This window comes from Clarias gariepinus, chromosome 13 (assembly GCF_024256425.1).
Source record: "Clarias gariepinus isolate MV-2021 ecotype Netherlands chromosome 13, CGAR_prim_01v2, whole genome shotgun sequence".
Taxonomy (NCBI): Eukaryota; Metazoa; Chordata; class Actinopteri; order Siluriformes; family Clariidae; genus Clarias; species Clarias gariepinus.
The window spans coordinates 23092275-23105036 of record NC_071112.1 but is presented as its reverse complement, the minus strand read 5'-3'; the positions used below and the strand labels follow the sequence as shown (position 1 = coordinate 23105036).

General features: G+C 36.7%; 1 protein-coding gene across 1 annotated transcript; it reads left to right on the top strand.

Moving 5' to 3' along the window:
* Positions 1-463: 463 nt before the first annotated feature.
* On the top strand, positions 464-10318 carry fank1 (fibronectin type III and ankyrin repeat domains 1). Its single transcript, XM_053510542.1, has 12 exons — positions 464-550; positions 4527-4713; positions 5831-5994; positions 6032-6179; positions 7167-7241; positions 7388-7453; positions 7567-7732; positions 7861-8004; positions 8122-8199; positions 8353-8397; positions 8484-8533; positions 9832-10318. Exons 1-11 carry the CDS (start codon positions 541-543, stop codon positions 8523-8525), a joined length of 1125 nt encoding a protein of 374 aa, XP_053366517.1. The 5' UTR covers positions 464-540; the 3' UTR covers positions 8526-8533; positions 9832-10318.
* Positions 10319-12762: the final 2444 nt, after the last annotated feature.

The following is a 12762-nucleotide window of genomic DNA, read 5'->3' as shown; positions in this document are numbered from 1 at the left end:
CTTGTAGTTTACAACACTAAAGACAGCAATACAGTACTGTATATAATTTTTTTTTAAACAAATAGCATAGTGAAGGCTGCTTGGTTTTCCATGCTAAATAATAATTAAGTGTGAGCAATGTTTCCAGAACACCTGCAGCTAAAAGGTGGTAAACAATAAATATTAAATATTTTTTTACTTATCGTTTGCCATTATAATGGATGATGTAGTTCCAGTTTTCTACCACGGAGAGCGCTGTTGCGCTGCGCAAAGAGTGTGAAGCACTTAATACAAACGATTAAGTATTAAAGTAAATGCTTGTTTAACTCAAGTAATAATAATAATAATAATAATAATAATAATAATAAAAATACATTATTTAAGGTTATTTAAACCCATGGAAATATGAAATAAGATGAGTAAGTAAACAATCACGCGCGGTTTCCATAGCAACTATAAAGTCAACAAACAGTAGTTTGTGGGCGTAACACATGTGTACGGTAAACTTTAACAGCTGTAAAACATTCACGTTTGTAACGCAACGACACAAAAGAATCAGGAATGAGTTCAGGTAAAGCTTCTTTCTTTTTTATTTATTTCACAACAATCAATGCTGGGATAATCCGGTGTCTTTTTTGGAGGATGGAGATCTTTTAATCATTAAAATAGCCTCTCTCTCTCTCTCTCTCTCTCACACACACACAGACACACACACACGGCATGTTTATCTCTTAGGGTGTTTAAGTCAAACAGGGACTATTGATTGTGCAGAATAAAAGAACACATAAGAGCATAACCTACCCTTAATTTGCTCTAAATTATTTCACACTAAGTGGGATAATCCTCTTATCCCAGTGTTTCACTAGTGATTGTATACCAGCAAGGTAGAATGTTTCCTCAGTACACCAGAGCCATGATCAGACTAAAATTACCTACACCCAGAATCTTGTTGAATAGCTCAAGAATAGCCCCCTGTTTTATTATAATTATTATTATTATTATTATTATGTATTCAACCATTTTGCTTAGGGCGCTACTTGCTTTTCTGTAACTTTAGAGTACTTAACTTTACATAATTTGATTAAGAATTCTTGCTCAGTAACAGGAAGTCCACAGGATTCTGGGAGTCCATTATAGTCCACTATATATCAAAGTATATAGGTGTACATCTGCAATGTTTGGCTCTCATATGATGTATGTTCTTAACTGCGAGATTAATGCCTTTGGTATAGTATGTTCATTTAGTGTCCACAAAGGTATCTAATTAAGCAATCTCAGAGGAGAAGGAGTGAGGTTGTGATAAATATCAGCATGGGTCTGCAGTCATAGGCACGAGGACACAGCCAGTATCACAGCCAAGCTTGATTTTCATCACAACAGCATTTTCTTTCTTGTAATATTGATTTTATACAACAAAAACATTTAGAGTAAACAGATTATAATTTGTTTCGTCACTCCATAAGTTATTTTTTGGCAAAATCTGTGATTGGCAAAATTAGCTAACCTTTGACTAGTGGAGCTGGTAATTGACAGTGGATTTCATTTGCAGAGGTGAAACTAGTTTTAAATTCTTACCTGTACTAATTAGCTAAAGAGTTGAGGATAATAACCCATTGAGGTGGTTTCTCTTTATATTTCTATTTATTTTGCTTTAGAATATATAAATTGTTTTAAACAGAATGCTAGTGTTCTATGTAGAGTGTCACACAATGCCCTTGATCAGGGGTTGTAAAGCGATTTGCAATTCAGTCTGTTAGGAACTTTGCATCTGCAACAACACAGATGGGTCCGAGGTATTTCAAAATGACTTAGAAGCAATTATTAAGGTGTCAAAGTTTTTTCTAAAGATAACTGTTCATCTTGCTAAATGTGCTTTGAATTTCACAGTGCTGTTACCATCTATTATCACCACTAGTGGAATGTCTCTCGTCCAATCAGACTGCTTGGTCAGAACTAACTGTTGTGTAATAATGTTTGGAACTTATGGCTGCTGTTTGCTTCCTGGAATTCTTTAGTACTATTTTGGGCCCATCTGTGTGGTTTCAGAATGTGGTTTCACAGTGGAGTTAGTTCCTGTCCTTTTAATGAACACAGTATCTTGGCTAGTTTAATAGCAAGTACTCTGTAAAGGATCTAAAAGGGTCTAAATCGTTGGTCATATAGATGGTGCTGGTGCCAAGAGATGAACTGAATATGTACCTTCCCTAAGAGTGTCCTCATGTTCTACCATTGACAATTTATAGACCCAGGCTTTAATGCAGATGCAACAGGTCCTTTTATTTTTATTGACCTGCAGGTCAAAGTTGTGGTGAGGAAGGTTATTAGATTTTTGTAAAATCTTTTTCATGCTCTGTGTTAAAGACATGGAAAGAAGCAATGTAAGTGATCAGGTCTCCCTGGACCCGGAAACTGCAGCTTGTGATAAGAATAAGGGGAGTCACTGGGCAATATACACTGCACACAGGAAAATGTCACGTGTAGCTTTTACAATAGCTTTCTAATTTTTGAGCCATTTTATTAAATTGTTTTGTTGCTATGAAACCTAATTATAATTTTGACTAAAGCTTTGTTCATATTACCAGTCTGAAGTCAGAGATCAGATTTTTTTAGAGCTATTTGAACTCACAAATCTGATGTTCTTCAGATCAGATCTATGCTGACTAACTGCTTACCATCCTCCAGAGCAAAAACCCCAAGCATGTATTTGCTAAAATCACATTCATTGTTGAAATGAATGAATAGTTACACAAATATGTGTTTTAACCCAGATGTAATAATGTTCTTTTTCACCAGACATATTAATAGACTAGATGTTTTGTGTGTGTGAGTGTGTGCGCATGTGTTATAAGTGAACATGTGCAGTACATAGCTTATCAGTCTGGTGCATATGAGGTTTAGCATGTGTTTGATTTCCCCCAGGTCTGATGGAGTCGGACTGCTCAGTGTTTACTCTACAGTTCTGTCTCTGTGACTCTTTGTTGGGTCCATGTGGTGTAGTCACTTCGCTAGACATGGGATGCCTGAGTGGGGTGGTTAGTCTCTTGTGCTGGCCTGCATCAAAATTGTAGCTGCTTCAATTGTGCTTGGTCCCAAGGTGGTGGATAGTATGGTTAGTCTATGGACAGTATGGATTGCATTTTGCCAGTCTGGTTTTATTCTGATCTTGCTTGGTGGTAAGTGAAGTGGTCAGTGGAGGAAGGGTTGTCTGTTACTCCTCTGAGGACTCTCCAAGTTGCTTGTAAGAACCTATAGGTTGACATTGTCATGGTGGATACTGTATGGTCGCATTAACACCCAGCCACAGGTGATCTCTGCATTAATTCGCTGAATGGTATCAGGGTGAAAATGTCTCCTGGGTAGGATAATAGAGATTATGAGCTTGGAAGAAGGAGACTTGCCTGGGTTCAATTCTCACCCAATACCCAAACCCCAGCCACTGGATCTGGGTGGTCCCAAGCCTCTTAAAATTAAGAAGGGCATCTGGAGTAAAACCTGTGCTTTTTTTGTTTTTTGCAGACCGGATGGTTTGCTGTGGTGACCCCTTGATGGGAGCAGCTGAGAGACTAACGAGAAGAAAAAAGAGTCTTGTGTGGGGCGGTCTTTGTCATTCCTTTAACAGACTCAGCTCTTTGTTTTGTGCTTTCAGTTTGGTGCTGGTTTAAATAATGTGGCTTGGCTTGAAAATGGCCTTGTGATATGCTTGGGTCCATTGCTTATCCTGGGACACCAGTTTGGTGACTCTACATTCAGACAAGAGCTGTTCTTCATCTAGGAATTTTCCATTAGAGGCAGTTAAGATGATAAAGTCTGCATCTTTGTATTTGTGTGTGGGGATTTTGCAGGACGTTTCCCTGTAGACATAGGAGTTTTTTCACCAGAAGTTTATAGCTCAATTAGGATGGACTATGTCCAGTGGTGTAGTCTTGCTAATTTTTTTGAGGAAGCCAACTGAGACAACCTCTATGCACTTTTTTATTTTATCACCATGTGTGTGTGTTGTACCTCATGTGTCACTGCTTTAACAGTTGGGGTATATTCCACCAATCACATCATGTGATAGGGTTTTACAATAAAAGAAATATCAAATCGCACATGCAGCATTAAATATCAAGTCAGTTGTCCACTGGGATACTTAAAGATATTATTTAGTACTGCAGTATGTGGAGTGGGATGGTTGGATCCCTAGACACAGACCAAATATGGCTAAACGTGAAGGAAATACATAGTAAATATACTATTTAGTCTGTTTTAGGCTTACATTGTCCAGAAAACACTTACAACAGAAGGTCAACCTATAATGCTTATAGAACATAGAACTAAGCTGTGCCTGAATAATAAAGTAAAAAGAAAGTCTCACTTTATACAATTTCTGGTGCATGATCTTAAAGCTACTTTGCAAAGGTTTTTATTGTACTAACGGTTTGAGCTGGAATTTTTTGGAACATTGAAACATTGTGTAGGGGTTCCCAAGTTGATGTAACTCTTCATGCCAGGATCTGCCTACCAGTTTCTAAAGATTATACGTTTTTTAATGATCATTTGTTCAGATGCTGTTTTAGAAGTCGAAGACCATGTGTCTCCTGAAGAACTTGCGGTTGAGAAGGTCGATCATTGCAGTATTGAGCTGAGCTGGAACACAGAGGAGGAGGACCGTAGTGGCCCTCCTGACGAATGGACTCGCTTTGCTGTCGAACAAATGGATCCCAAAACAAACACATTTTTCACCGTATATATGTGAGTGTGAAATTCTTTAAAAATCTTTAAAAAGACAATTTTTACACGTCCATTTCACTGATGTGTAAACTGTTTCAGAGAGGTACTGCACAAAGGTTCCTTTTCTAAATGTATACATTAAAATCAGTATGTAGATATTTTTTATTTGACACTGTCAGTTAACATTATCTTAAGGAGTCAACATGCAGGTGAACAATATCCCTTAGGGAGGTCTGAGGTTTCTCTTTTTTACAAAAAATGTCTTTTGTAAATCAAAGACATTTTTAAACAAATATCCCATATATCGTCTACCTCTTTCATAAATAACATTCAATGTTTTGGGTGTGGTGTGTAATATGTAGATGCTAAATTGTTTATTATTTTACCATAGAGTATGATCACACCTACTGCAAGCTAAATTTGTGGAAACGGTAATATCAGATGATTAAAGTAGAACTGCACTCTACCTGCCAGCTGTTTTAGCACCAACTGATGCATACAAAACTAGTAAAAATTCAAAAATAGATCAAAGTGTTAACATTAAATGCTTACTCTTTTGTCTACGCTTCTAGAGGTTAAGCTTTATACACTACAACTTAAGGTAAATCATCTAGCTAGCTAATGGAAGTCGATGAATCATTAAGCGATTACTAGCTCGAGTGGATTTCTTTTAAACATAAACACAATGAAATTTTTACTGCTGCAAGCTATTATTACATTATGCATTAAAGAAAATGATCACTGACACAAAATGGGTTTACCCCTACTGTTTATGTTTGCTCAAATTTAAAGCAGATTTCTTTTAAAAAGAAATAATATGCAAATATGCAAGTAAGCTAGGCAGAGAAAACATGAACAACTCTTTCTTCTGAGTTGACTGTAAAAAAAAAAAAGATTTATACAGCTAATGTGCAACCAACAGGTAAAAATTTAGTATATATTTAAAAATATATATATTTAAAAAAAAGGCATGTACCCTGACTGGTTTATTTTGCTGTGCTTAAATTCGGACCACCATTTTTTTAATACATTTACTTAAAACATTTTTCTTAGTTATTCTATTGCTACAGTAAATACCTACCTAGATCGGCTTGTGCAATAATTATGTGCAATTCATATTTTCAATCTGTTGCTCTAGAGGACACAGCAATCATCATATTGTGGAGAATTTATTGCCGAGCATGTCATATCAGTTCAGACTAAGGATCACCAAACCAAACGGGGAGTGCTCTCTTACCTCTGCTGTCTCAGCCTCCACATCCAGTGAGTCCACAACACGCTTGTGGTTAGGACGTTCATTATATTAGTTCAAAGTTACTGTAGTGGCTTTGTTTTTAACTGCATCTTAAAGCAGCTTCATCAGTATTATGTACTTCCCAAATGAAACCTAGTTTTTCTGACTCAGATGAGCCACCGAATGGCAAACAACTACACCAAGCTGTAAACAGGAATGATGAAGAAGAGCTGAGCAGAGTGTTGGAGTCTGGGTAATTTAGCAACACCATCTTAATCCCATTGCCCGTTACAATGACTTTATTAAAGCAAGATTAAGGATTTGGGTGTGATTCATATTATTAATAACAAATTATATCTATGAATCATACAGCAATAAGGATTCAATATTATTTCTAACAGCTTTGCAAAAAGCTGGATATAGCTTTCTATATTTAAATTTTTTTTTGCTAGAGACTATAGTTAAAGCCTACTGTATTATTAAAATGGGGTCTGAAACACAAGAGTCAATTAAAGATTGATTCAGACAATTCACAAAATGAATAATGGTACTGTTATTGTCTTGGCCTGGCATATCTACTGTATCTATAAATGTTTTTTTTTTTTTTTTTAAATTTTTTGTGCAGACTATAATTTTTGTTTGCTAATAAGGCCCAACTTCCATGGCACAGAGATATGTGACCCAAGACCGCATTATAATTTTCTTTAAAACCACCATCATGGCAGACACAAACTATTTACGAAATCTGCCAAGAAAAATCTTCACTTGTTTGGGTTTTCGACTTTTTTTTTTTTTTGACACAACTTATCACGTGACCATTTTATTTGCCAACTCATTAATATTTCTTAGCCTTTGCCAAAGATGGTAGTGTACACAGGAATAGCCTTGTCTGTGATTTATTATTGTTTATACAACACATTGTATTTGCTATAGTGAATTTTATTTTAACATACATTCTTACAACATACATGTCCTATAAATTTTGATAACCATGTACAGTATGGTATATCAGTCTTTAATGTGAAAATAAAGTCATTATTGCAATTTTAAATTGAAAAATGTTAGCAGCACCAAACAATTTTGTTAGTATTTGGACACCTGCTACAAAATTGTATGCAAGCAATTGTTTATTACTTTTTTTCTAATTACAAATTATTGCACCATGCATCAAGACTAAAGTCAGTAATAGATTGCCATACCATACAGGTGCTAATCTTAACTTATGCCTTATCTTTATCAGGATAATGAACTTGAATATTTATGACAAACTGGGAAACACCGCACTTATGGTTGCTGCACAAAAAGGCTTTAGCAGGTAGCCATGTTTTCCATCTGGAAAATTGATTTAAATATATTTGATGTATCAACTTATTGTATTAACCACATATCAAACACTTTGCATTAGGAGTGAAAGCACTAAAAGACATTGAGTGCATCACTTTTGTGTAATTATGTTTGTAGAATGGTTCATAAACTGATACAGCATGGTGCTGATATAAGCATGAAGAATGTCAGTGGTAAGGACTGGTGAGTTTACATTTGCTGTTTGATTGGAGATCAGTTTCTAATACAACAGTTATTGCTTAGTCTCTAAATCTGCAGGAAAATCATTCTAAACTTTGATGATGTGTTATTGACAGTCTGATGCTGGCCTGTTTTGCTGGCCATTTGGATATTGTGAAGCACCTGCGCATTTTTGGGGCTACCTGGCAGTCTCAAGATGTGAGCGGGTGCACTCCTCTCCACTGGGCTGTAGATGGTGGCCATCTTCCTGTCGTCGCTTTCATGATTGAGGATGGCTGTGAGGTCAGTATCGATTGATTTCCATTTGGAAGTCAATTTAGTCTATATTATGTATTTATTGTACATAAACAATCAAGTTGTGTATGTATATACACATTTTCAGATGTGTTTGTGTGTGTGCTCTGTGTTAGGTGGATGTGCGGGACACTGTGTCTGAGTGGACTCCTCTCATGAGGGTGTCAGCAATGAGTGGAAACGCTGCTGTGGCCTCACTTCTCATTCAGGCCGGAGCTGACGTCAATGTCCGAGACAAGGACGGAAAGACACCACTTATGGTACTGCAAAATGGCTATGTGCAAAAATTTTGCATTTTGTTAAGCTCATAGAATATGCTGTTTAAAGAAAAGAAAAAAGAAAGAGGCTGTTTGTTGAAGCTCTGTTGTCTTTATTAGGTAGCCGTGCTGAACAATCACGAGGAGCTGGTGAAACTCCTGCTGGATAGCGGCGCTGACCAGCATGTGACAAATATGGTACAAATAGAGCTCAAGTTGCTTTTAAAATATGCATCAAAACAATTACATAGGAAGAAGTTGACAATTAATAAACAAGATACTGTTATATCAGCAAACATGTCTTTTATTCCCTTGTAAATGTTTTAAGATTGTGTTATTATCTCATTGCAGTATGGGTCAAGTATAACAGAAATGGCCGAAGCTTTTGGAAAGCAGGTGATTTAATTTCATAAAAATGTTTATATTTTTTCCCACAATTTTGCATTTTGTTAAGCTGAAATTTCCCAACGTTTATATTCTAGGATATCATCAAATTGTTGGAAAATGTACCAAAGCAAGATTGAGCATTTGGGTAATAATTATATTATTCATATTCATAACATATTATTTATATGAATCATACAGCAATTAATAATTTAAGTCAAATAACTTTTTATTCATAACAGCTTTATGAAAAGCTGGAAAAAGAGTTGAATTTGTCCCATGCTGTGTGTAGTAAGCAGTCTGTAGTGCTAGAGCTATAGTTAAAGCCTACTGTATTATTAATATGGGCACTGATACACAAGTGTCAATTAAATAGGAAATAAATTAATTATTAGATGCAATGTAGGACACTTTTAAAGAAAGTGCAATTAGCAGCACCAAACATCTTTGGCAGACCAAAAGTATTGGGATACTCACCCATTACTCCTACAGTGAGGATTCTATGAGGTTCTTTTGTTTAACGCTGCATTTAGTTTGTAACATGTTACAGAAATCCTGTGTTAGTTGTCTCTTGTTGTGTACATGCAAAATTGTTCGTGTGCATGCTGTGTACATACAGTCATGTTCAAAAGTTAGTGCCCCTCTTAATTCTGTGTTTTTGTGTAAAAACAAAAAACATGTGATGATAGTGAATCTTAGTATTATGCAAATACAACCTCAGACACATAACAACTTGAATAAGGAAAAAAAATGGGCAGTACTTAGTACTCCTATGATTTAATAGTCTGTATATCCACATTTATCTGCAGGGTTGAGGCTTGGATTTTTACAAGGTCATTCCAAAACCTTAATTCTTTTATTTTTCAGCAATTCTGATGTAGATTTACTGCTGTGCTTCAGATCGTTGCCTTGTTGTACAACCAAATTTTGAACAAGAATCAGACAGATGGCCTTGCGTTTGACTCTAGACTCTTATACTCTGGTATACAGTAGAGTTCATGGTCGACTAGTGGTATGGACTTCAATATGCCAAAGTGTTCAGTCTTCGTCTAATTGTGCTGTTATCGACTTTAACATTTAATATATAAGGCCTGTAGGATCTGTTTTTTTTTTTTTTGGATTTCACTGAACATCGCACGGTCTAATCATGTGGTGAATGTCCCTTAGTATCCTAAATGCCTTCCACTTATGAACAATATTTTCCATTGTAGATCAATGAACTCCTAGTTGTTTTGGAAATAAATGGTTTTATACCCTTTATTAGATTGATGCGCAGCAACTCTTCTTTAAGACCACTGCTTACTGTATGTTTTTCCCTCTTGGCATTGTGTTAACACACAACTGATTGCTCCAGACCAGCAAACTGACAAAACCTCTGCTTTTATAAAGGTCTTTACATCTACTGATGATCACTTAATCAATGAAGTACTTGTGTATTGCCCACAGCCCGGAGCTGACATCAGTGTCTGAGACAAGGATGGAAAGACACCACTTATGGTACTGCAAAATGACTATGGAAGAAAAGTGGTTCTCAGAATATGCTGTTTGTAGAGAAAAAAGTATAAGGCTGTTTGTTGAAACTCTGTAGTTCTTATTAGGTAATAAACAATCATGGGCAGATATTGATGGTCCTGCTAGATAGCAGTGCTCAAAAGCATGTGACAAATATGAGCTACAGTGTCTTTGCAATATTCATCAGAGTAAATTATGTATAAAGAAGTTGACTAAAAGTCAATAAAGTAATAAATAAGCGTTTGTTATATCAACAAACTTTACTTTTATTTTGTTAAGAATAAAAGTTTTGTTAAGAATAAAACTTTCAACATTAATTTTATATAATATCCTCAACTTGTTGGATGGAAGGGAGACTTTTTTTTGTTTAGATTTGCAACAAAAATTGAAGAATCTAATAGTGGATAGAAATGATACCACATTTTCCAAGATACTGAATACATTGACTATCAGCTAATATTCATATTCATTTAGTATTTTGTTTATTAATTAACTGAAAAAAAAATATGCAGTTAAAAATGACTTACACAAAATGGTTGTGACTATAACTTCTGTACCCTGAAGCAACTTATACTGTATGGGATATTATGCCCTCCTATGAGGCGCCGTATAGGGCTTAAATCAAACTTTACTCATGCACACACATATGAAACACTTGCATACACATATATGAAACACTCACACATACATATATACTACTAACTGCTCAAACAACTACGTATGAAATGCGCGCGCACATACATACATACTTTCCGCGCACATACATACATACTTTCCGCGCACACACATACATACTTTCCGCGCACACACATACATACTTTCCGCGCACATACATACAAACTCTTCTCGCACATTCACCTATGAGATTCTCAGTGTAACCGGAAGGCATTTCAGTGTAACCGGAAGGCATTTCAGTGTATAAGGAAGGCATTTCAGTGTAACCGGAAGGCATTTCAGTGTAAAAGGAAGGCATTTCAGTGTAACCGGAAGGCATTTCAGTGTAGACGGACTTGTCGCTTCATTCTTCCTGAATGGTAGTACTGGTTTGTATCATCACTGCTCAATCACATGGCGTATTCAGAACTATCCACATAATGTCTGAATATTTCAGCGGCAGAAAACGCAGGTGATGATTTGCAAAAAAGAAAATTGAAGCACGGAATCTGTGGCTAATATGTCGGATCCTACAACAGAAAGAAATACTGTTTTGTGAAATGTGTTTCCTCGCCTTCGCTAATATGAACAATAACTCATCGGAATCCCACGGGACAAACATTGTTCCGACCCCCATATCACCCACTTTTGTGGTGATAAATAAATCACTTGTTGTCTTCTAAACTGTCCATTAACGATCTATTTAAGAAATGCTACTACTAATCAGGGAGAATGAAGTTCATATACATTGAAATTACTACTCCCTACACCCTACACCCTACTCCCTGCGCAGGAAATGTCTGAAAAGGGAACTTCACTCTACAAAATTCCACCATTCAGAACACCATGCAACGTCACTTCCTCCTTGCGTTACCATGGTAACACAAGCACCTCGGATACCTGTCGCTGCTGCTGTGGAAATTTCACGCTACGGACATTAAATATAGATTATTTATTGAAACAAAAACTAAAACCATAAAAAAATAAAACGTATTATTTATTTATTTATTTTTACAGATTACTAGCCTATATAATACGAATCGTTTCTTTATTAAATCAAAATGTAAATTATTCTGTCCTATTTATATGATGTCCTCGCCTCGATAATAATTATAATAAAAATATAAATTATTTTTCGAGTAAAATTTTTTCACACTCCAGCGATATGTAATGACTTATAGGAAATTATCCATTCCCTTTTCCGCTAAACTAAAGATCCGTTGTTCACTCGTTCCCTACACCGCTACAGTTGGCTTTGTCCGTGTGCACAGAAAGTATGTATGTGTGTGTGTGCGTGCGTGTGCGCGGAAAGTATGTATGTATATGCGCGGAAAGTATGTATGTAGGTGCGCGGAAAGTATGTATGTATATGCGCGGAAAGTATGTATGTAGGTGCGCGGAAAGTATGTATGTATGTGCGTGAAAAGTATGTATGTATGTGCGCGGAAAGTATGTATGTATGTGTATGTGCGCGCGTATTTCATATGTATTTGTTTGAGCAGTTAGTAGTATATATGTATGTGTGAGTGTTTCATATATGTGTATGCAAGTGTTTCATATGTGTGTGCATGAGTAAAGTTTGATTTAAGCCCTATACGGCGCCTCATACCCTGCTATGTCCTTGCTGAGGATACCTTATTGCACGCCTGTGGCTGCAGGCTTACAGCCAGTGCACCTCTCAAGGTACTAACTTTTTGCCAAAACAAGAAAAAGAGCACACAGCATTCTCCCAGAACCATGGACAGCTCTACTACATCCGAAGGAGGGGGGGGAGGGTGTTGTAACTCACAGAGGCTGGTAGCAGATTATCAGACACTGTCCCATTGTCAGCAACCCAGTCCAGTGAGTAGGATGTTCCCAGAGTGCCACTTACATTGTTTTCTCATAGATTTGGGTCGCTCTGGGGGCTCTCTGACATGAGACACGAGGCCAGCGCTCAGCCTTAATCGCTTCCAGGGATCGTTTTATCACAATGATCCAAATGGCAGAAAACGGCACCAAGAAGCTGGTCCCCATCCCATTAAATTCCATCGGTTCCAGTCGACTCAATCCCAAAATCAGCAAAAGGCCATGAGTACATCCTGATTATAGTTAATGATGCCACCCGGTATGCTAAGGGTGTTACACTTCATAAAGCGCCACTAAAAACATCCCAGGGAACTGTTTCTACTCTTCAGTCATGTCGGCCTGCCAACGAAACTCCTGACCAAC

Excerpts from the sequence above, each read along its gene's own strand:
- fank1 (XM_053510542.1), top strand. Across the intron at positions 7,733-7,860 it reads TGATTGAGGATGGCTGTGAG|GTGGATGTGCGGGACACTGT; the intron begins GTCAGTATCGAT and ends GCTCTGTGTTAG. Across the intron at positions 8,398-8,483 it reads CCGAAGCTTTTGGAAAGCAG|GATATCATCAAATTGTTGGA; the intron begins GTGATTTAATTT and ends TTTATATTCTAG.